Source organism: Typopeltis vanoorti, chromosome 11, assembly GCF_054136105.1.
Source record: "Typopeltis vanoorti isolate ZY-2024b chromosome 11, IOZ_Tvanoo_1.0, whole genome shotgun sequence".
NCBI classification, from domain to species: domain Eukaryota; kingdom Metazoa; phylum Arthropoda; class Arachnida; order Uropygi; family Thelyphonidae; genus Typopeltis; species Typopeltis vanoorti.
Genome location: NC_143559.1, coordinates 121,426,666 through 121,451,160, shown reverse-complemented (window position 1 = coordinate 121,451,160; position 24,495 = coordinate 121,426,666). Strand labels below are relative to the sequence as shown.

Here is a 24,495-nt window from a genome sequence, read left to right as displayed (position 1 = left end):
GCTAAAGTGGAGGCGGCTGTCTAGTTGAATACCTAAATATTTGGTGCTGGATTTCCATGGAATAGTTGTGTTGAAAAGTTTGACTTCTCCGTATTGTGATGCCTTCCGTCTTGTGAAGAGAATGGCAGTACTTTTGTCAGCATTCACAGATATTCTCCATTTCCTGAGATATCTTTCCAGGTTTGCTGCTGCGGTCTGCAAGCGCTGTGTAGCTAAGTACGGCCTGAGAAATTTACTCAAAATTGCCATATCATCTGCATAGTACGCTGTGGTGGTTGACGTCGTGATAGGAGCGTCAGCAACGAAGATGTTAAAAAGCAGTGGGGAGAGCAACGAGCCTTGAGGAACACCTGCAGTGATTCTTTTCAAAGAGGATTTGAGTCCTCTCAACTTGACCTGAAATTTCCGGTTTTTTAGAAAGGAATCGATAAGTTTGATAAGATAGAGCGATACTTTGGCCATAAATAATTTATAGATGAGGTTTTTGTGCCAAACCTTGTCAAAGGCTTTTGCTACATCCAGAAAAACAGCACCTGTATGTTGTCTCCAGTAGTGATAAATTCAACCAGTCTGTGAATTTGATGTGTAGTACTGTGTCCTGTTCTAAATCCAAACTGCTCCTTCGATACTGTGTTGTTATTATTCATTATTCACCACATCCTGAAGTCGATTGAGGACGATTTTTCTAGTTGTGATAGTCTTTATAAGGACTGGCTTAAAGGGGCGAAGCAAGAATACTTTTTATCTTCCCCCTTATCTGTAGAGGACAGTGTAGGGATAAGGTGTTATTGAGCTATTAAAGCTCTGATCATGGCAGGAAGGTAACAGCAATAGCCGAGCCTCAGTTAGAACTTCATTGGCTACAGCATTGCCATCCATTACTCTCCAAGGGTATTGGATTGAATGAATCAATCACCCAATCAAACGCCTAATCTCTAGTTGTGATCCTTATCCTTATAAGGACTGGCTTAAAGGGGCGAAGCAAGAATACTTTTTATCTTCCCCCTTATCTGTAGAGGACAGTGTAGGGATAAGGTGTTATTGAGCTATTAAAGCTCTGATCATGGCAGGAAGGTAACAGCAATAGCCGAGCCTCAGTTAGAACTTCATTGGCTACAGCATTGCCATCCATTACTCTCCAAGGGTATTGGATTGAATGAATCAATCACCCAATCAAACGCCTAATCTCTAGTTGTGATCCTTATCCTTATAAGGACTAGCTTAAAGGGGCGATGCAAGAATGCTTTTCATCTTCCCTGTTATCTGTAGAGGACAGTGTATGGATAGGGTGTTATTGAGCATTTAAAGCTCTGATCATGGCAGGAGGGTAACAGCAATAGCTGAGCCTCAGTTAGAACTTCATTGGCTACAGCATTGCCATCCATTACCCTCCAAGGGTATGGGATTCAGCACCCTCTAGTTGTGATGATTTAATCATTTAACTTTAGGTTATCCGTATGATTATTATAAAAAGGTTTTTAAAGGTATAAATAAAATAATATTTGAAACTGAAAAAAATAACAAAAACTCAGATTATCTTTTATTTTAAATTTAAATTAAATTCGTATATTATATAAAAATAATTAAATTAAGTTGAAAATCATTTTAAACTTTTTTTTTTGTAAACTACTGAGTGACAAATCTCTTCTCATTGCGATCGTAAATTAAACACCGCGAGATTTGTTATCTAAAAACTACATGAACTTCACTTTTAATAAGGATTTGTATTGAGGATAACACAAAAATCTATTTTAATAATTACGGTTGGATATTGTTCAATATTTATGATCGGTTTGAATGTTTTCATCGTTTATGAAAAAGAGAAGTATTGAGTCCGTGGAATACAATTATTTATTCCATATAGAATAAAAAAAAATTAAAAAAAAAAACGAATTTATCAATCTTTCGAAATATCATACTGAATAAAAAATGAATGTCATAGCGATTTTTAACTTATTAATATAATTATTGTAAGGCGCTCGAAATAAAGAAACATTTAAACTGACATATGAAAATGAAATACTAAAATAAGAATAAAGTTTATATAAAATTCGAAAGGAAGATATATATTGAATATTTCTATTTCAGAATAATAAACAGTTTGCAAAAATATAAATAGTATAAGGAGTTTTGGAAGTACACCTATTTGTAGTACGCTACATTAAGTGGCACAGTTATGAAGCATGCTAGAGCTGTATATATTTTATTACGTGGGTATAAATGTTTTATTTTATTTTAGTACCGATATATATGTTATATTTTATTTTATATTTTATGTTAGTATATTTTAAGTGTTAGAAGCTATGGAGCCGTTCCATTTTAGTTTTGTATTGTATATCTGAAAGATATTTATAAACGATCGAATATGCATTTTATAGGCGCGCCCTCTAGCGGTGCCACTGATTTACTAATATTTAATGAATTTTTAATCGCATATGTAGGTTAATTTAGCTAGTGACTGGACGTGTGAACAGTTGGTTTATTTGCATTATTCAATGAGTAAATAACTATAGGTGTTGATAATTTCTATATTACAGATATTAAATGAATAATGTTTGTTTGTGTTTCGATATAATTACAGCAATTTGCTTGATTACACAATATAACATTAAACGTCAAAAACAAACAAAAAAAAAACGGATATGTTGTAACCTTAATTGATGCGCGCGCACATACTCTCGATGGCGATGTGTATAAAAGAGAAAAAGATGATTTGTAAATTATTAGAACAGTCACGTGCAATAGACTGTACATGTACTGGCATCTGCGTATCGATTTCTATTCTTTTTTTTTTAATATTCTTTAAATATTTTTCATGCAGTCATTACATTCTCTTCTTATTAAATTTGTAAAATATCCTGAAATTGTAGTTTTGCGATATGTTATGTAACTTTTGTATTAATAACATTAATACAAAAGTTATTAATAACATTCTATTTTTTTTTTTTAATAAAAATGTATGGCTGATGAAGGTTTGATATTTTGTCGTCGCAACGTCCATGATACGCGATTGTTTCAGAAACAAACTAAAAAAAAATCGTCTGCAGGATGTTCGGAAGTATTTTTCTTGCGTACATGGACAGAATCCAAATTAAATTGTTTTAAGTGGTATTTCGCGTTAATTTTCTAACTCATTCGTAGGATAGAACCAAGGAAAGGTTGGGATATACACCTCACTTCCTTCATTAATAACAGATGGAAGTAAGACACCTCACCGAAGCGTGTAAGGGGGATTTGTGGAAAACGTGGGGGGGGGGGGGATCTTATCATTCAAAACAGATAAGACACAAACAAACGGAATTATCAAACAAACCACTTCATTTGCGCGAAGATTTAGATTTCATTACGCCACGAACGCAGTGCGAGCGTTTGCGAATAAGATTTTTTTTTTTTTCTTTCTTTCCAATCATAATTAGGCACCTCATGCCGACAACGGAGTCGTGGTTCCGATGTGCGAGACTTTTCAAACCCCGCACTTCCCTCTTCTTTTCCTCTAACTCCTTTAATGCCTTGTAATTTGTCTTTCTACTTGTAAAGAGAGAGGCCCCTACAACTTAATTAACATCGTAATAATCTCTCTTGATAACACGCGCCGTGACGTCACAGGCGTTTCTTTTGCATGGGTGTCACACAATGCATTAATCGAGTCTATGAAACTTTGTCTGCTTTGGTGACGATCCACTGGCTGTTAAGGGGCAGTTTTGTTTTTATTTTTTCAAAGCGAACACGTGTGCTGTCTCTCTCTCTCTCTCTCTCTCTCTCTTATGAGAGAGTGCATATCCTAGGGCGAATGGTTGCGTGTCATTGTAGAGCTCAGGTTCATCGAGTATGCCAAAGCTTTAGGTCTCAGGTGCAATTTATTACAATATACATGCAAAAACAAACCTCTGTTTGTCTGCCAGGAATTTCTCATTACTTTGTCTGTCTGTGTGTGTGTGATAATGCGTATTTAAACCCTTGCAGAAACAGGAAGAGAGATTTAATTATGAAATCTGTGACATATCCATTTCATCATCATTATTATTAATCATATACCCAAATATCAACTAAAATGAAATAATATTTCATTTTAGTTGATATTTGAACAAAATACTCTTTAAAAGAATTTTAATTATCCATTCTCAATAAATTTAATTTTAAAATATACAAAATAAAAAAAATAATAATAAGCTAACGCTTTTTTATTCCCGTATAGGGAGTAGTCGAGGCCTTTAAACCCTATCTAACTTTTGGAGACTGAGTAGGAAGTTCAGTCTCCACCGGTAGTCAATCAGAGATAGTTGGCTATCAGTAATTATAGGTGGCCACTGATGAAGAGACTGGCAAACAAGTGCTGCCATCTCTTGGTACCTAACCTTAACAGGATATGTTACTGTGTGAGAAAAAAACCGCTTACCTCTGCCAGAGATCGACTAACTCGGGAATCGATCGAAGAAAGGTTTAGAAAAGGTTCCTCCAGTAGGTGACTAGACTCGAACAATAAGTCTTAACTTCGTGCGGCCAAGCACAGAGGATGCAAGTTCCACTGAGCTACACAGGCCTTATTAAAAATATATATACAAAAAAGGTAAAAATTGATGTTCTATATATAATTCACACCTAGTCACACGAAATTATAATCTTGGTTAACGATCTATTTAGCATTACTTTGATCTGGAGGTGTGGCCATCACTTAATTGATACGATCTATCTCTATAGGATCGAAAGTTTGGTTAGTTGTTTTGGATTTACAGCCGAAGCAATTTAGGCTATGCTAGCATTATATCTGTAAAGTGCGTGTTCTTCAGGCTATTTTGCCTGTTTTATGGGATTTAGAACCCGAGTTTTCAAGCGGGAAAACCCTAGACTAGCTAACTCACCTTTAGTTCAAAAAGCCCTTATAAAATTTCTTTCTGTCCTAGACGGGATTTGAACCCAGATATGGAGTAAAAAAACTAAACCGTAAATTTATTTTTGTGGCAATTTGTATACCGTAAGATTATCAATATTATAAATAGAAATATCAGTAAAGCATTATACAAAATATATAAATTAAATAAATGATAATTAAATATAAATTAAAATTAGAATTTTAAAAATTCAATTCCACAGTAGCCTTGACGGAAACGAATTATTTTAGCTTACGTCATCATTTAAAGATATACCCTAAATAATCTTTAAAAAATGTTGTCGGTGTTTTTTTAATGTATTATTATTAAATTACTATAAATATTAGTAATATTTTTCTGATTGATGGAGATTCCATCATCCCATTATAATAAGTAATCTCTTTAAAAACGATATCAGAGATTCGACTATTCCAGATCTATCCATCCATTCGGTACATTGCACACACACACACACACACACACACACACACACACACACACACACACACACACACACACACACACACACACACACACACACACACACACACACAAAAAAAAACCCGTAATGTTTATGAAGACGAAGAGATTTGCATCATCCACTTTCTCATTCTCTCACCAGATGGCAGGATGATTGGATATTATACATAATTGTTAGCGTGATCCAGATTCTTGATTTAAAGGATAGTTCACCCCAAAAATCCATTGCGAATTGGACAAACGTGTTTGGAGTAAGCATCATGACGATCTAATACCTTCATAGACATAGCCTAGTATGCAAATAAAATTAATCTGGTATGATAGAATATGTTCTGCACAAATCCAAAAATTATGTTTTAAGTTTTTTCTGTAAAAAATTATAAAATGTGTGATTTATTTTAAACAATATTTTTTTATCATAAAATACAATTAAAAAGTGTAACATTTTTAGAGAGAGGGAGAGAAAAAAAATAGCCAACAATAAAACTAATAAACACACCCTTTTTTCTTTTTAATATTAAATAAGTAGTCAAAAATGTCATAAATGCTTCGAAATAATAACTTAAAAACGACAGACATATTTTCAATCTTTTAAAAATATATTTTAATGGTAAATATACTTTTAAATTTTAAGGTTACAATTATAAATTGCATATAATTTTAAAAGAATGGAAACATAAAATATTTTAGCATTTATTTTCTTTAATTCTTGTAATTAAAACATGCACACCCTTTATTTTTTCAGATAGAAGATGCCATGTTAATGTTTGATAAACAGACCAATCGACACAGAGGTAAGCTGGCACTACTATTTATTGGTTGGAATTGAAAGTGGATGTAAGATTAGATTTGATAGGTTGGAATTGAAAGTGGATGTAAGATTAGATTTGATAGGTTGGTATATTTGTATGTATCAAATCAGAAAAGTTTGTATTTTTATTTATAGATATTTGAGTAAATATTACAAAAAAAAGTTACATTTATTATACATATACACACACATAAAATACTAAAAGAAAGTATTGAGGAAAAGTTGAAATAGAAAATCCTTGTGGAAAAATCTTAGTTTTTAATGATTACGTGTGGGGCCTGATTTCATGAATCTACAACCATTAAGTAGAAAACATAGCCAGAGGTACTACGAACTTTTTTGCTGATATCGTTAATACATTCCATCTCTTGTAATCGTTATTCTCGGTCCATTCTTTAGTGCTGTCTTTGCCGTTTGTTGGAATACTATTACCTTGTGCTTCATCATTTTTCTCTCCTCTGTGTCCCTTTCACTTCATTTTGCTCTGCTTCTTTCTTTATTCCTCTTCATTCATCTGTACTCGGTCCATCAGCGCTACAAAACAGTTTAATGTTTCTCCTCTGCCCATCATCTTTTATTCATTTTTATCCTTTTTCGTCCCTGTCTCCATACACTCGTACAAACATCCGAAAATGTACTGAGCACTACACACACTAATAGACAGCCAGCAGCGAATTGATAAAGTAAGCTTTTGATAGATGAAAAGTAACAACGTAAGAAATTAGTTGAAAACTCTCAACTTCTTGGGAGTTTCTAACGAATTTTGTATATTTTCTTAAAGAATTAAGTCTCTAGATTTCCTTTCGCTGGCGCCTAAAGAAAAGCTGTTTGGGTTTTAAGAAGAAAATGACTCATTAAAAGCCAACTTTTTCGTGGCTGAAGATTTATAATCGGAGAAATTTCAGAAAGGTAAAGTTAAAGTAAAGTAAAGGTAAAGTGTAAATGGTATACGGAAAATAGCTTTCTATCCTATTTTTTGTCCTAAAATAAAGTAATATTTTAAATATAAATTAAATGACACTTAAATTATATTTTTGATTTTTTAAAATAAATTAAAAATTTCTCTGAGATTTTAGAAATATTTCTAAAAAATTTCTAAACACCAAGTAGAAAATTGTATTAAATGAGATGTGTTAAACGCTTTTAAAAATCAAATTAGTTTCATAGACGCTAAATAATTGGGGGCGCTGTAGTGTGTAATCATCGTTTATTTTTCAATCGTAATTGAAGATTTATGCCATTTTATTTATAAATAAATATAAATAAATGCCATTGAGACATATAATTGTCAAATATGGTAATTAATTAATTATCATTATACATATCTTAGTGAAATTGTTGTAAATGGTATCACAATATCCGATATAATGTACAGATAGTAGATTCCTGCTACAATGATTATTATACATAAATATAAAATCATAGAATATATTAAATAATATAAGAACATATATTGACCAGTTAGTTAATATTATCTAAAAATATAAAATTTTAATGGATTTTTATTATATTTTCTTAAAAGCATAATAAATTGAAGTAATCTAAAATATTTATAAAGTGAAATGTTTTAAATTTAATACAGAAATTCCTTTTTATTAATACTAAATATTTTAAAATAAAGCTTTAGTACAGTATTACTTTTTTAATCTTAGCATTAATAGGGGCGGACGATTAGCTTCTATCAGGATGCGCATGTGCAATAACTAATGTATTATTCTTAGGACAATTTAATTATGGATTTCTATTCTAAAAATTATCAGTGAATGCAGATTTTCTGCAGTTTACGATTTGTGTTAACCATTTGGTGCTTCTATAAAGGCATCAGTAATTCGGTTATTTCAACTGTCTTTTGAATGGTAACGAAGAAATACAATATTGGAGTTTACATTTCTTTCTTCATTTTACTTAACAGTAAGACAATTGGTCTCTAGAGAGTAGGAGTTTCAGATTATATAAAATCTTAACTAAATCACGGTGGATTGTTCAAAAGTATGGACGATAAAATAGTATTAAGAGAACTTAGGATTTGAACAGTCCAAAAGATGAAACATTAATAAACGTGCACTACACAAACTTATTTAATACATTTCGCCCTTTTTTTTCCTTTTTTTTTTTTTTTGTTCTCAGCGGAATAACCCCTCTAACAATTGCCCTGCCGTGCTTCTGCCTTCCAATCTTTAATCCCCTCGACTAAGCAATGAAGTTGATGGCGCCACCTGGCGCAAATGATGTCACCGAAAAGAAAATCATAGAACAGGTCGTAAAGCAGGCTTATTTTGAATAAACATCAGTCACAAAAGGGCCCATCAGACCCAACATTAAATTATGAGAAGGGCTCATAAAAACGAAACTCCGTGGTGGCTGTCCGTGGCACAAATCACATCCCAAGAAAACCGAAGTCCGGAGCTATAAAATCATACTAAATAGCCCTGTATGGCACACACATCGTGGAAATATAAGTTTTATAACTACGCAAACAGTGATTATCCATTGGCTGACTCATCAATAGTGAAATAGAGCACGCACCCTGATGTCGCATATTACAAAGTGACAAAATTCTCTGGTACCATCTGTTCGCTCACGAAATATCCAACTAGGATGCCCTGCTGATTTCCCACAGTAGAGGTCAAAATTCATTACGAGACATACTTTGACCCAGCAGATATGTGAGAGGGGGGGGGGGAGAAATGTGTTCTAGAATCCATTCAGGTTGGACTTGACGTAAATATCCATGATTTAACGAGCGATCTAAGCATGATTAGCTAAGCATCACCTAACTACGCATCATTTGTACAAAGAAGTGATCTTCATGATTTACATGAGGTCATCTAAGCATGAATGATTTACATAAGAAGTGATCTAAATATGTATGATCGAACTATGCTTAATTTATACATGGAGACATCGAACCACGTATGATTTTTATAATAATCAAAGTATGCATGATTTACATAAAGTAATCTAAGCATGCGTGATTTGCACACGAAGTGATCTAAGTAGGGATGATCTTCATGACGAAGTGATCTAACCATGCATGATTTCATGAAAATCATCAAAGCACGCATGCTTTGATGACGTCATTCGCGCATAATTTACATGAAGAAATGATCTAAGTGTGCATGATTGCACAAAGTGCCCTAAGTATGCATGATCTTTATGAGGAAGTGATCTTAGTATACATGATTTACAGGAAGAGGTGATTTGAACACTCAGAATTTACTTGAAGCGATCGAAGCAAGCATGATATTCATGATAAAGTGATCCAAGTACGTGTGATATTAATGAGAAAGTGATCTAACCATGCATAGTTTATATGAGAGTGATCCAATCACCGAGTTTGATTGGATTACACAAAAAAGTGGTTTAACTATGCATCATGGAAGTGATCTAAGCGTGCATCGAGAAGGCAGGATGCGTGAAGATAGCTTCAAGTATAGAATGGTTTCCCGAAGAGGTTTTCAAATGATGAATCCGTTAGATGATATGAGGAGTATTTCTGAAGATGAACTGTAAAATTACCATGCAGATGCCATCAAATGGAGATGGATCCTGAAGAATTGATTTTCCACAAATGTGGAAGAAATATTCGCGAAGTCAGTAATTTAAGCTATTTTTAAAGCAAAACGACCTCAGCGAGTTGCTCAGTTAGGATTGAATATCATTTAAGACCGAAGCGTGTTATTTCGGCGAAGCAAAAGATTAACCAGTTAGTCAACCAAACATCCTCTGTGGAAACCGAGTATTAGTCTCACTTTTTAATAAGCATCTGATGAAGATTAATCATTTGGTCGACGAAACGTCATTCGTTGTGTTTATTAAAGCATATGACGGATTAAGTCGTCAATAAATTTTCCGTCAGCGGAAAATCTTTCGAGGTTGGTTTTTGTCAGTTGAAATGGGATTGAAGTAGAAAGAATAAATCTCTCTCTTTCTCTCTCTGTCTCTCTCTTGATCATTTACAACTGGCATTGGGTTTCGTTCCCCCTGTGTCGAGAAGTGGTGTAGAGATTTTCAGCGACGAGGCTATATCGAGTGGATCGAGAGTGTAGAAGGAGACACTGTATCAGTTGGCTGGGCCGTGAATCATGATTGATGACCCTGGCAGGTTGTTTATTTGCTTTTCCGCTGCCTGACTGTAGGGTGTGATAATGGTTGCCATCCCAGTTTGCCGGAGAATAGACTAGTGAGTTCTGGCATTAGAACTCTTTTATTTTCTTTGAACGTCGGCTAACTAACTCTGCTGTTCCCTCCTCTTTTCTCTTTTTTTTTTTTGCCCCTTCTGTTTATTTTGCTCATTTTTTTTCGCTCGCACACTGGGCCATTCAAGAGCGACGCTGCCGGCAGGGATCGATAGAGGGGGTGTGTGCATTATGCCTTGAAAAATGATCGCTTTCGCAGTTAAAAGGGTGACGGGAGCCTTTCAACAATTCAAATTTCGGCCCTTCACCAGAACAATTTGTATCGCCATGTAAAGGAAGAGGTTGTTTCTGACACCGTTGTCATAGCAACGCTGCCCTGCCGATAAGTGTGTGTGTGTGTGTGTGGATACTTTCACGGTTTTCCAGCACGGATCGTTAGTAAAAAAAAAAAAAAAAAAAAGGTTGGCTAAAGCCGAATTCCGAAATCAAGGTCACAAAGCTATTCAGCTTTGGAATTCCAGTCAATTGGGCGAGTTAGATTTCGTTTTTCCGATGTAAGCTAAAGAAAGCGTGAAAGAATGTAAATGCTGTGCTTTTCTATCAATCCCGCAAACAGATGCCTTCTGAGAAGTCATTAAAACGGTCCCTCTGGGGATGGCGGAAGGCGAATCTTTCTCACTTTTTTTTTCGTACATTCTCTCTTTCTGTCCACGTGTTTTTTTCTCTCTTTGCATTTTCTTATTAGGTCTTTTTCTCGTTTATCTTTGTCACTCTCTCTCATTCCTTTTCTTCTCTCATTTCCATTCTTATTCTTATTTCCATTTTTCTTTCTGCCCTTTGCTCCCTCCCCACCTCACCTTTTCCTCCCCTTTCAGCTTTCTCTCTTACTCTTTCGCTCATTCTTTCACTTTCTCATTCCTTATTCTCTCTCTATCTATCTTCTCTATTTTTTAAGTTTTTCCACTTTATTTATTTCTCTTTTTTAAAATTTTCTTTCTCTTTTACTTTGTGTCTTTCATCTTTCTATTTATCGTTATTCTGTTTTATTCTTTCTGTGTCTTGCATCAGCGCCTCCGTAACGCAGTCCGAAAAGAATCACGTGCTCCCTGGAGTCGATAAAGATCTCGGCGAGATTATTCTCTATTCTTTCTTAATCTTTCCCTGCTTTGCCTTGCGGTGTCGATAGTTTTCTATTCATTTAACCAGAACCGTACACAAAGAGAAGGTGGTTACCCCTATGTCTGTAGAGGCGTCGAGTTCTCAACGCCGGTTTGCCTGTGTTAAATTGTGAATGAAGTATTCTGTATGTTATAATCCTTCATTCGTATTTAACATAATCCACCATGTCATAAGCAACACTTGTTTAAATATTATTTGTTAGTGTCTTGCTTAAAATTTGTTAGTCATGTATTTTCCTTGAATTAGGTCAGTTATTATTTAATTATATAATTTTAGAATATGTCATAATGATGAAAAGATCTATTAAATGTCATTTATTTTATTACTTTATTAATATTATAAGAAATTGTACGTATGTAACTTTTATGTGAACTGTGATGTGATAGATATGTTTTTTATTATTGTCAATGTAAATTTAAGGAATTCTGCTAACGAGATTTGATTGGTCACTGTCAAGGAAACGGAGTTATTTTTTAGGTAGCGCGGGATTGGAGCGTGAAGTACTGTATAATAAGGGAAAAGCGAGTTGTTCTGAGCTGGACTGGTCAGAACCGGATTTTGGCGGGAAAGAGGAGAACAGAGTTAATTCGAAAACGAAAGTAAGATATAGAAAGAAGCGTTAGAGAGAGAGCATAGAGTGCGGTAGCGAGTAGAGCAGGGGGGGGGATTTATATATGCCGTAAATCGACTAGGAAAGGACACAGAATTAATAGGCATTTCGAATTACTTCTATGGGAGTTCTGATACTACCATAAATTCCAAATGGTTAGTGGAAGAATAGTGCAGAACCGAAGTTGATACATAGAAGAAAATAAGGAATTAGCAGATAACTTAAAGCAAGTGCATCAAGACTTGTGCATTTCTGTGTCTATAATTCAGTTATTATAGAGGAAGATTTCTTTGAATTTGTGTTGCCATAAAGTAAAAGTCAACCAGAATTTCAAATGTGTCTAAGCGTATTCGATGTGTAGAAGCAGTAAACAGGTAAGAGTTGCCCTTTCTGTAACCTGTGAAGCTATAACAGTTACCTCCGTCGGATATATTTTGACCTTAGCTGTGGTGTAGTGTCAATTAATGGTCGGACGTTAGATGTACTGAAGTACTTTTCCCTCGAAATAATAAGCGTTATGTTGTTCTATTGAGTGTTAGCTGACTGAGAAAGAACACAGTGTAGCCTGACATAAGATTGATTATAGTAACATTTGGAAGGTTAAACTTTTAAGAACTAATCTCAACTTGATTGAATGAGCATAAAGAACTGAAAAATGAATGTTTGATAGTTAATGGGTTGTAATTATTCTGAATACTTTAAACTGGGCTAATATATTTATGATTTAATTTATCTAATTGGATAGGGAGAACTATGTGAAAGAATTACTGATGCTTTAAGAATTAAGAAGTGTCAACATTAGCTGTAATCCTCAAACTTAAACAAGAAGTTACTAATATCTGAATGTGAATTTTTTTAATTGTTCAATTTGATAACCTTTTGCAGATAGTTATACTTGATTGTATATGTTGTACTATTCCACATTAAATGTTTTCTTTTGTTGAGTTAAACTTAGGGTTTGCCTGATTTTCTTTCATGCACCGCTCATAAAATTAATCGGACCTTTGCGGAGTATACAGTGATAATATAAGTATAGTTGATGATTGATTCGTCTATATTCTTTGGACTAATCTGAATATAGGGTGGCGCAGTAGAATATAAATTTCCTTATATTCAGATGCGCATCAATCGACAACTAACGAAGAAGAAAGGAATTTAAAGAGGTAAAAATAAGTTTAACAAACCTTCATAATTGGAATTGTCGGTTAAGTCGAACGTTCCAACACCTGCTTGCGGGATGAAAAACTTCAGATAAACTGGGGGGGGGGGGGGTAATCCTGCAGTCCACGCCCAAGACTGGCTAACTTGGCTATGGCTGAGGAAGATCCTTGAGCTCTTCACGTTGGCGACGGGAATCGAACCTAGGACTCTCCTTCCCCATACATATGGTTGCGAAGCGCAAAACCACTAGGCTAACCGCGTGGACTGAACTCTTTATATGAAATTAAAAAAATTTTAAGGAAAAGGTAAGTTAGTTGATATCATACTAACATAGAACGATTTTCGTGTAGTTAAATGGAGATTTTCTTCCTTCCCTCAAACAGACAAAACCATTCCAAAAATACTTGGCAATGGCGGCTACGAATCCGTTTTTATTTATTTATTATTTTTATTTATTTTTGTTGTTGTTGTGGGTGTGGAGAATGTAGGTAGGTCATTCTGAAGCAATCAAATGAAGGGAGGGGAACTGATTGGTTGCAGTTTACGAACCTGGATGCGATGTACAAGCTACATAAAATGAACAACCAGCATTGGGGGATTGATTAACAGGAAGTTAGACTTGAAATTCCAACTAACCTCTAGCAGTAATTTCGTTCCTTCTGTCCATCAGCCTCTGTTTATGCATACAAACAACTACCTTTATGAGAATCAGCACAGTAACGAGGGTATGAAGTGAATGTGAAAAGTTTCTAACTTGCACCCCCTAACCCAAAAAGGACAAAAATTTTGAAAAATTTAAATGTAACAAGTTAAATTTTACTAAATGCAATATGATAAATACTTACTATTAACCCCATCAAAATGAGTTGCAGTGTGGTGCAGAATTTGTGGGTCTAAAGCGGCGTATTGCCCAAATTTAAAAATACAATATAAAATAGCGGACTTTTATATCTATTTATTTACTTTTATTTTTTACCTTTTGCGCCTCTTTCACCACGCCCTCGTTACGGCACTGATGAGAATATCCGCGTGATTCATGCGAATAAATCTCATTTATTCCATATTTATAAATCCCTGTCTATAAATCTCTATTCATATAAATCAATCCCGATTAGTTTTGATAATTGGCGATCCATAAATTTAGCTGATCTTTTTTTTTTTTTTTTTTGATCGTTGGAAATCTATTTTAAGGTGTCCGACAGACAGACACAGAAAAAAAAATTGCTGATCCACATGGCCAGCACGTGACAGGTGTTATTGGTTGCAATAATTTGTTGCTTCAACACTTTCCGAAAACTCCCCCTAATAGCGATGAATCACCCACCGGAAGAGAAGAGAAGAGTACGGACAAAAACAGAGCGATAAATAAAGCGATCTTGGAGGACTTTTATGTTTAATCGGCGCTCGAAGACACAAAAGGTGATTCGTCTCCGAGTGTGACAAAATGAACACTCCAGAGTGAATAATCGCGGGTGAGATCCTGATTTCGAGAGCCCCAATATACTCTCGAACGTCGATGGTAATGCAAAGAATAAATACAAAGAATGCGCGATTGTTTTTTGTCTGTTTATATTATCTTTTCGATGTTAAAAATATGACAATTTTTTTAAAAGTTCCGCTGTTTGATTTCGTTTTAATTTCTATCCTTATTTCCAATAAGAATAAAACTTCTTTTTGAGTCAAACAGCTAAAATAGGAGGCCATTTTTACTGACATTCAACATCCCGTGATTCTTCCTATACTCCTAACAAGGGGAAGTTAATGCTCAGGTTTTGACTGACAGTTATTAAATTGTCAGTTTTCTTTCTTTCTTTTTTTTTTGGGGGGGGGGGTGTTCAATGCCTTCGAATAGGAAACACAATTCGAACCCATTGATTTAGAGAAATGCATGATTCTGTAGGAGAGGAGAGAGATAGGAGGAATGAAGAAAGCAAACGGGAAGATTTGAAGAGAGAAAGAAAATGGAGGAGAGAAAGAGAGAGAGTTTTTGGAAAAGAGAAAGAAGAATTAGTTTAGAAAAAAGAAGTCGTAGGCTAAAAGAAAGATATGAAATGCTTCAGAGAAATATATCACAAAGAAAGAAGGATAGAAAGAAGAAATAAAGGTTTAAAACTCTTCATTTTTTTAGTTGGCGATGTAAGTCTTCGAAGGGAGGAAGGACTTGCTAAGTTCAATTCTAATTATTGATTAGACGATCTTTTCTTAGGACTCTTTCGGCAGGCTCCTCAGGTAGTCGCCATTCGGTGCAGAATTGGGTTTTTAATTCTGCAACGCACAGAAACTACCCCAGCACGCAACTGAGTACTCGTTAGGGTTAGGAAACATCGACTGTTTTTTTAGCAGGCCGTGGGAATGCGCTTTTACCACGGAGGTAGTGAGAAGCAGAGATCGTCTTCTGATCGACTCTGTTGCCTACTCCCTTTAGGGAATGAAATGCTGCTAGGGGATTAAGGATAATGAGAGACATACAAATAAAGACGAAAGAAGATGAATAAGTAACTATCCGAAAGAATGGCTAAAGATAATCACCAAGTGGCATTCATATGGAGGAAGACGAATGCGTGGAAGACCAGGGAGAAGATGGAAGGAGGACCTAATGGAGAATGCTGGCATCGGGAAGTCTCCTTCAACAGAGAAAGCCGAAGACAAATGGGGGTGAGGGTGGGGTGGCGGGAAGTTGTAGCCAAAAAGAGCTACAAGAAAAGAAACAGAGGTGGAGATGGGAAAAATGGGTTAGAAAGCTATTGAGAGACGAACTTAAGGAAGGATTAAGAGAAAAAGAAACGTAATAATGTACCATTAAAAAAAATGGAGACACGGAAGCGAAGAAAAAATGATATTTAAAGAAGAGATAAACCAAAAAGAAAAGCAAGAACAAGGAAATATAGAGAAAAATGATGATAAAGAAACAATGGAGAGAAAGAACGGAACAGGGAGAGGGATGGATAGAGAGGAGAAGCAAAACGGATGGAACGAAGGAGGAGAAAAAGAAAGAAAGGATGGAACGAAGGAGGAGAAAAAGAAAGAAAGGATGAAATGATAGATTATGAGAGTGTTAAGAATGTTCGTTCCGATTTCCATCGGAGGCCCATCAGCCGCCACCCGATTCCAATCTCCCTCCCGCGATGCCTCCTGACGACGCAAACACCAATCACGAGGGCCACGAGACCGGAAAACAATCCGGACGTTTATTTATCCGCCAACTGTTGGGGAAATATTTCATCGCGAAAATTTGTGTTAAACTCGCATTCCTATTCAGCCCGTGCAGTTCGGCGACACCACCAGATTTACAATAATATTCGAAATGGCTCTTTGATCATTGTCGGGAAGGGAGGGTGTAAATCTCGCGCTTCGTGTCACCGAAGAAGTCTCTTTCTTGGCGATACTGCATTATTTCCTTTTTCTTTTTTTTTCCCCCTTTTTATCTTTTGATAACTTCTTCTTCTTCAGCATCTTCTTCCGGTAGAGCAGAAGATGCCCGCAATATATCTGCCATTTCCATTCACTAGGGGGCGTAATCGCTGCAATTCATTTTTGCTACTGTGATATTGGTGTCGCAATTGGATGGGTGGGGGGGGGAAACACGCGCGTATTATGGACCACGTAAATCTCCGTTATTTGTAGCGAACTCACTCTCGTAGAGAATTGAATCCCATAACTTTGACAAACTTCTCCAGGAATGCGTCTTTGTCCTCACGCGCCAACTGATCGCACTCACTCAACTTTAATATTCATCTTGACGTCTTTCACCTGCGCATAATCGCAGGGGCAAGGGATCCCGCCCCGGAGCAAATCTACTCTCCTCCTCCTTGCCACACGTGTATACACTCCGAACAAAAATATCCGAATTCCCTCCGCTAATTGTTGCTTTTAGAACTTCGACCTTTATTTTTTCCCTCTCTTTTCATACATTTCTTATATTTGTAGAAATTATGACCGCTGGTTAGAAATCTTATTTTATACTTCATATGAAACTATGTTCTTCTTTTAAATCTTTTTCCATTGCCAGTGAAGTCTCTCTCTCACATCAGTTATCGCAGTATTCCATAATGCAAAAATATTATGACAAGGGTCGCTACCCAGACCCGTTTCTTTTACCGAGGTCTCATCAGTGAGAACTAGACCCATAAAAATAGGGTTAAATCAATATAAAGTTGATATATTTATATATATATTCGAATACAATTTCTTGTTAAATGTAATTACGCAAATACACTATCCAGGTATTTGCTTACGCAAATACCCGGATAGTGTTACAACTGACCCTTTCTCATAGAAGGGTTGTAAGTTCTGTTTGCTACAAACTTGGTATTATTAACTAGGTCTACCTACTCACTGATGAGACCTCAATAAAGGTTGAAACCGGTCTGGGTAGTGACCTTCTCTCACCCATAATGTAGAACAGTAATACAGTCCTAGGAGCTTGGTTTTACATTATGGGGAAATATCAAGAATAGTGATCGGAGCTTGCTCCACCCTTACCATGAGTTGCCTCAGTGTTGCACTCCCTAAAGGGTCAGTTGTAACACTATCCAGGTATTTGCTTACGCTTGGACTCACCGAACTTTATATATTTACTATATTCGGCATGAAACTCTTTGAGTTTCTTATTCGGCTATGAAACAAAGTATTTTGTAATATACCTGAAAAATTATTGGGTAAATTTTCTATATTTAATTTTATTCTAAAGTATTTTGTAATATTTTTAATTTTGTTCTAAAGTATTTTGTAATTAAGTATTTTGTAATATACTAATACACCATTTTCATACTCATATACTAAAAATATTTAAAAAAAATAGATCGATTTAATGGGAGGGTCCCACCTGGAATCCCACTACTGATATCTGACCTAGACTCTATCCTCGGATCCAAAGACTCCATAATCCTAGCAGGAGATCTCAACTCCAAGCATACAGCCTGGTTTAGCTCATCCATTAACACCAAAGGACACATTTTACACAACTATGCAATGCACAACTCTGCCATTGTGGTTGGACCTACTGAGCCCACTCACCACAGCCCAACAGGAAGATCTGATGTTTTGGACATCGTAATACTTAAAAACATCCCATACCAATACCAACAAGAAACAATAGAAGAACTTTCATCAGACCACAACCCCATTCAGCTCAGGCTAGGCAATCAAGGACAGTTCTCACCCCAGCACTCCTTTATAGCTTGGAACAAACTCGCAAAAACTCTACCAGAATACATTGGTCCACCACCCATCATACAGAAAAAAGAAGAGATAGATATAGCTATAACCAACCTAACAAGCCAAATGCAGAAAGCAATAGCCTCAGTAAAGCAAACCACTCTCCACCACACCACCAACAGGATCCCAGAAGAAATCATGGACCTGATCAGAACCAAGAACAAAGCAAGAAAGAGATATCACAACACAAGAGCACCACAGGACAAAACAATACTAAACAAACTCAACAGAAAAGTCAGAGAAGCTCTACAAAACCACCGTAATCAAGAATGGGAAACCAAATTAACCACACTCAACACAGAAGATCACTCCATATGGAAATTCTTAAAAATCCTACGCACCAAAAGGCAGCCCTTACCTCCTATACAAACCAAACAAGGAATAGTACACACAGACACGGAAAAAGCAGAAGCCCTCATAGACAACCTGGAGGAGCAGTGCAGCCCATCGTACAAGTGTCTTAACATCAATTTCATCTACAAAGTTCATCGCCATGTCAGGAAAGCATTAAATCTCGCTGATACCTCAGAACCCATCTCCCCCACTACCCCAGGGGAAATAACCAAAATCATAGCACAACTGAACAACAAAAAGGCTCCAGGCCCTGATGGCATCACCAACAGAACACTAAAGTTGCTTCCAAGAAAAGCAATAATACATATTGTTAATATAACAAACGCGATCATCAGATTTCAGCACTTCCCGACAACCTGGAAAACAGCAGATATCACACCTATAAAAAAGGCAGGTAAGAATCCTCAACTTCCAGAAAGCTACAGACCCATTAGCCTCTTATCAAGTCTCGGAAAAGTCACGGAAAAGGTTATACTCACAAGGCTACAAGCAATCACTGACAAGCTCGGAATCATCCCAAACGAGCAATTCGGATTCCGCAGAGAACACTCCACAGCACAACAAATACACCGTCTGGTAGAATACATAGCAGGAGGCTTCAACTGGAATCTCCAGACGGCTGCAGTCTTCATCGACATAGCGAAGGCCTTTGATAAGGTATGGCATCAGGGTCTTCTCTACAAACTTATACAATTTAACTTCCCTATAAAACTAGTCAAACTAATTAAAGCATACCTAAGTGACAGACACATGCAAATCCAACTAAATGGAACAGTGTCATCCAAACGCAAGATCCGTGCAGGCGTGCCACAGGGTTCCCTCTTAGCACCTCTACTGTACTCGATCTATACAGCTGATATCCCCCCAAACCCGAGAAATATCATTACAGCATTATATGCAGACGACACCGCGATACTTTCAAGATCTCACAGCCATCAGCTAGCAATTAGAAGGCTGCAAGGCAATATCAACACACTAGAAACTTGGCTAACAGATTGGAGGATCCAGGTAAACCCCCTGAAAAGTTCTGCTGTGCTGTTCTCCAGAAGGAAAGTCACCAGCAAGGATGACATCCAGCTTCACGGACTCAAGATCCCATGGGCAACAGAAGCAACATATCTTGGTGTGAAACTGGATAGCAAACTGCTATTTAGTAATCACATCAAACTAACAGGAGTGAAGACATCCAGAGCAATTGCACAACTCTACCCCCTGATCAACCGCAAAAGCAAACTAGATGTAAGAAACAAGCTAACTCTGTACAAAACTGTAATTCGCCCAGTTATCACCTACTCCTCTCCAGCATGGAGTCATACCTCAGAAACCAACATACAGAAACTACAAAGAATCCAGAACAAGTGCCTAAGAATGATCCTAGATGCCCCATGGTACATAAGAAACTCCCAGATCCACCGAGAAGTAAACATCCCTTACATCCGCTCGCATCTCCACGACTTAGCTGAGAAATTCTTTTCCAAGGCAACCCTGCACTCAAATCCACTGATCAAACAAGCCAACGACTACAGTGAAGCAATACACTGCAAATACAGAAGACCAAAATCTATTCTTCTACACAGCGAACATCACTAACTTCAGGCCCCAAGAGGGCGAGCAGGTAGCTCAATAATACCCCATTCACAGTATCACTTACAGAGATAAAGGGGAAAAAGAAAAGCATTTTTGCTTCACCCATCCAGCTAGTAACGTTATGCGTTATGCGTTAATGGGAGGGTATGTCCATTTTAGGATTTCCAGGGTAACAAATGGCAATTCTGTAGCCAATGAAGTTTTAACTGAGGCTCGGCTATTGCCGTTACCCAACCATGACTAGAGCTTTATTAGCTCAATAACACTCCATCCACACAGATTTTCTTCATTCAGATGACGGGATAAGGACTCAGTCCATCGCCCAGTTCTTTTAAGAACTTAATGGGAGGGTAAAGGAACTTGGGATCGACCGTGAGATGCGGTGATTGAGATTAATACCTTGGGAGGGTAATGGATGGCAATGCTGTAACCAAAGAAGTTCTAACTGAGCTTCGGCTGTTGCTGTTACCCCCTTGGGCGATGAGATTCGAGAGTTTTTGAGTTCACTCTCTTAAGGTTTTTGCCTTAAAGGAGCAATTTGAGTCTCCGGGGGAAGTGTTCTCCAGCACGACCCGCTGAGGGGCTTTGTCGGTGAATTATTTTCTTCGGAATTTTAGCGGTTCTGCTCGGTGATTGGGGAGCCCGTCATTGAGTGGAACCAACGCTGAGATATGGACGGTCTTTCGCCCACTATGGAGTGGCCTAGAGATCGTCCGATTTTTTGAGATTTCACCTTTACTTACATAGTCAGTGATTAATAATACCCTTGGAGGGTAATGAATGGCAATGCTGTAGCCGTCCATTACCCTCCTAATGAAGTTCTAATTGAGGCTGGACTATTGCTGTTACTCTCCTGCCATGATCAGAGCTTTAATAGCTCAATAACACCTTATCCCTACACTGTCCTCTACAGATAACGGGGAAGATGAAAAGCATTCTTGCTTTGCCCCTTTAAGCGAGTCCTTATAAGGATAAGGAATATATATATATTTTTCCCTATTGGATTCCACTGATGACGTTCATTTTTGGCTGAATCATTGTCTGTGGGTGGAGCTAGGTGTATTGGGAGTATCCAGGAATGATACGTTAGACCCTTTCAGGAGTGAAATTTTAGAGATTTTCCCTCCCTCTCCCCGTCCATCAACAGGAGATTGAAACTGGTTAGAGTAGTAACTCCCGCCCTTTCCATAACATGTTTCCATTATGGGATATTGTGGCAATTGATGTGAAGTTAAGTAAGTCGTGAGGATATTTCGCTTGCTTACGCTCCAGTAGAAGATTAAAGCCAAAATATAATTTATCGTCAAGAATAAAAATATTATATTTCCATTTTTTTTCATCTCTTTTCTGCCTGTGCTCTTCAATTTCAATTTATTTTCTTCATTTTCATATCTATATATTTTCTGATCTGTCTTGCATTTTTTTTTTTTTTCTAGTCTTCAAAATCACTTCAACCAACTTCTTCATGGTAATGCCTGGATTCCAGTGCATCTTAGACACGAAGAAACTTCCTGGAATTTGTGTTTTCCTTCGTCAAGAAATAGACAAACCTGCCTAAGAACACACACAGTTATTAATCGGCACATTTTGATCATAGTTGCATTGTTCGTTTGTTTTCATTTTTTATTTATTTTCCTTATTCATTTCTTTAATCCTTCCTTCTGTTTTCATTCGTTTTGTCTTTTGAAAAATGAGTTTTCAATTTATATATATATATATATATTTTTTTTTTTTTTTTTTTTGAGGGACGAAAAACCCTCCATATGAGACCGGTTAACACACCATTCGATTGAAAATACCTGCTAAGGGTCCTCACGGGATTCGAACTTCGACTCTCCAATCAAAGGGCTCGTCTATACCAAATGAGACTCTATGTGACCACAATAGAAGGATAAATACAGAAGAAGAAAAAAATCTCTGAGTTTGAAGTTGAACTGCGAAAGAGTACTGAATAGCTACTGCACGTGTTTGATAAGAAGAGTGAGAAGGAATTACGAAGTCAATTTTTACGACATGGAAATATTTTAGTGACACGAAAATTAACAAGGTTATCTACTCTGCATTCCTTAGAAAAATCCTTTGGAGATTAGAATTTAGGTTTGTTGAGGTTGACATTCTGGAGGTGTTGGTGATTTATGTAGTGGAATGCTTGTGAAATCAGAATCGGGGGGGGGGGGTGCAGTGTATTATCACCAACAACGCTGTCATCAGATTTGCAACTAACTGCAGAAAGCCGTTGATTTACAGAAGGAAGAGGAGAGTCAAAGAACGGACTCGTGTGTAGGACCGCAGCATTAGTTTCTAAGATCGAGAATAAACATCCATCCAACGTCCAGAGAGAAATTTGGCAATCCAGTTGCAGAAGTCAGAGGAGAGCCCACGTGATGGAAGCCTGCTTAAACGGGTCTTTTGTGCCAAACTTGGTCAAACGATTCTTCGGTGATATACAAGTACAAATGCGTGAAGAGGCATAAATTCAAACCTTGGGTTTTTCATATTTTGTCTTTAATTATCTGAAATAGAGAGAGAAAGAGAGAGAGAACGTTATAGTCAGGGAGGAACTGCGTTTCCTTTTTGCAAGCACTTAAATTCCCCTAAACAAAACAAATGTATATTTATATGACTTACTCCAATTCTTTCTAAGGATTGCGCTTTTTTTTTTTTTTTGAACATTTTAATTTGTCTCTTCATTCTCTTCATCTTTCTATCTCTCTTTCTTCATCCACATCGTTTTACAGGAGGTTCTCTGTCACGCTCTTCCTGTATTTTTTATTTCCTTTTCACTTTCTGTTTTGTTGCCTTTTACGTGGTTAAGTATTATTTACAAGCACGCACATCAACATGATGCTCTTCTACATAAAATTACCAATAACAACAGTCCTTGGAATTAAAAAAAAAAAAAAATTAAGGGATCAATATTCAGTGTTATTTCTTTCATTGTACGACATAAAGGACAGCCGGAATATACTTTGAAACAGGTCAGAGATCATCAAGGTCATGAAATGCAAGTCAAATGAATTTAACGTTTTAAAAAAAAGTCGTGTTTAGTCACGGTCCGCACGTGAGTAAGTTAGCCTAATTATTTAAATTAAGAAGCAATATTTCGAAGGTTTCTACTTCATCATTCACTTGTTAAGTGTTTTACGCTCTATTGGACAAATTACGTGATTCATTTAGCATGGCAACAACTATAAATCAAGTGAAAGTTAATCTCTACACCAGGCTACCGATAAATGACATTTATGTATAGAGTGGGGGGGGGGACGGTTTGCTTTCCCTCCTACATTTCTCTTCCGCGCTCTGCGTGCGTCTCAATCTAATTACCACTCGTTGCACCAGAGGGCGCCACTCACCGTCGGAGACGGACAGTCGAAATTCTCATTGGAAGAGCCAGCATCCCCACGAAATAACTCTATTAATCTCCTCGATATGAGGAGTGCAACTTGAAGTAAACGGGCCTTACAATATCTCACCCAATCAGCGCACTCGACAGAACCATTAGTTGAAACTAATGATCTTGCCTTGCAATCGTCTGTGGGCCTCCCCCCCAACCTTCATATATATGTGTGTGTGTTCGTATGTGATCCCCTACCCTACCTAGTATTCGGGCGTGTTGAAATCATTTGTCACAAAGAGGATGTCCAACTGTCGCCAGTGCCTCCAGCCACTGCGATCGATGTAGTCATCTAATGCATCAAATCCTCGCGGATACCCGGATGTTCGCCTTGATTCCTCTAAAGCTTCGATGTTAGTTTTAGCTGAAATAAAATCTGAACGTAAAATCCTTTGTACAGGATTGGTGTAATGAGACTAGTAGCGGTCCATTGAATTATAATTCTGTAGTTGTTTACTAGATGGCAGCACCTGTGCGTGCCTTGATATCTGTCATTATCATCACGAGAAATAAAATACAAATGATTACTTTATTGTAAGTTAGATCTTTCACATGTGCTGTGGCAATCAAAAGAATCGTCTCGTGAATCTATTGGGAGGGCGTGATAAGATTCCTTTGGACTATCTTGCTGTTTTTTTTAATTTTTTTCCCGTTTTAAGATTTTATGTTTTTATTTTGGTTTTTAGTTTATCTCA

The 24,495-nt window shown here is 36.8% G+C and overlaps 1 protein-coding gene across 4 annotated transcripts in view; it reads left to right on the top strand.

The window, feature by feature from the left end:
- LOC150102011 (RNA-binding protein Musashi homolog Rbp6-like) overlaps positions 1–24,495 on the top strand; it is a 366,282-nt gene that overhangs the window by 284,356 nt on the left and 57,431 nt on the right. For all 4 annotated transcript variants that reach the window (XM_090400467.1, XM_090400469.1, XM_090400468.1 and 1 more), the window contains exon 7: positions 6,094–6,142. In XM_090400467.1, the coding sequence (XP_090256593.1) occupies positions 6,094–6,142 (49 nt within the window). The remainder of the gene's footprint in view (positions 1–6,093; positions 6,143–24,495) is intronic.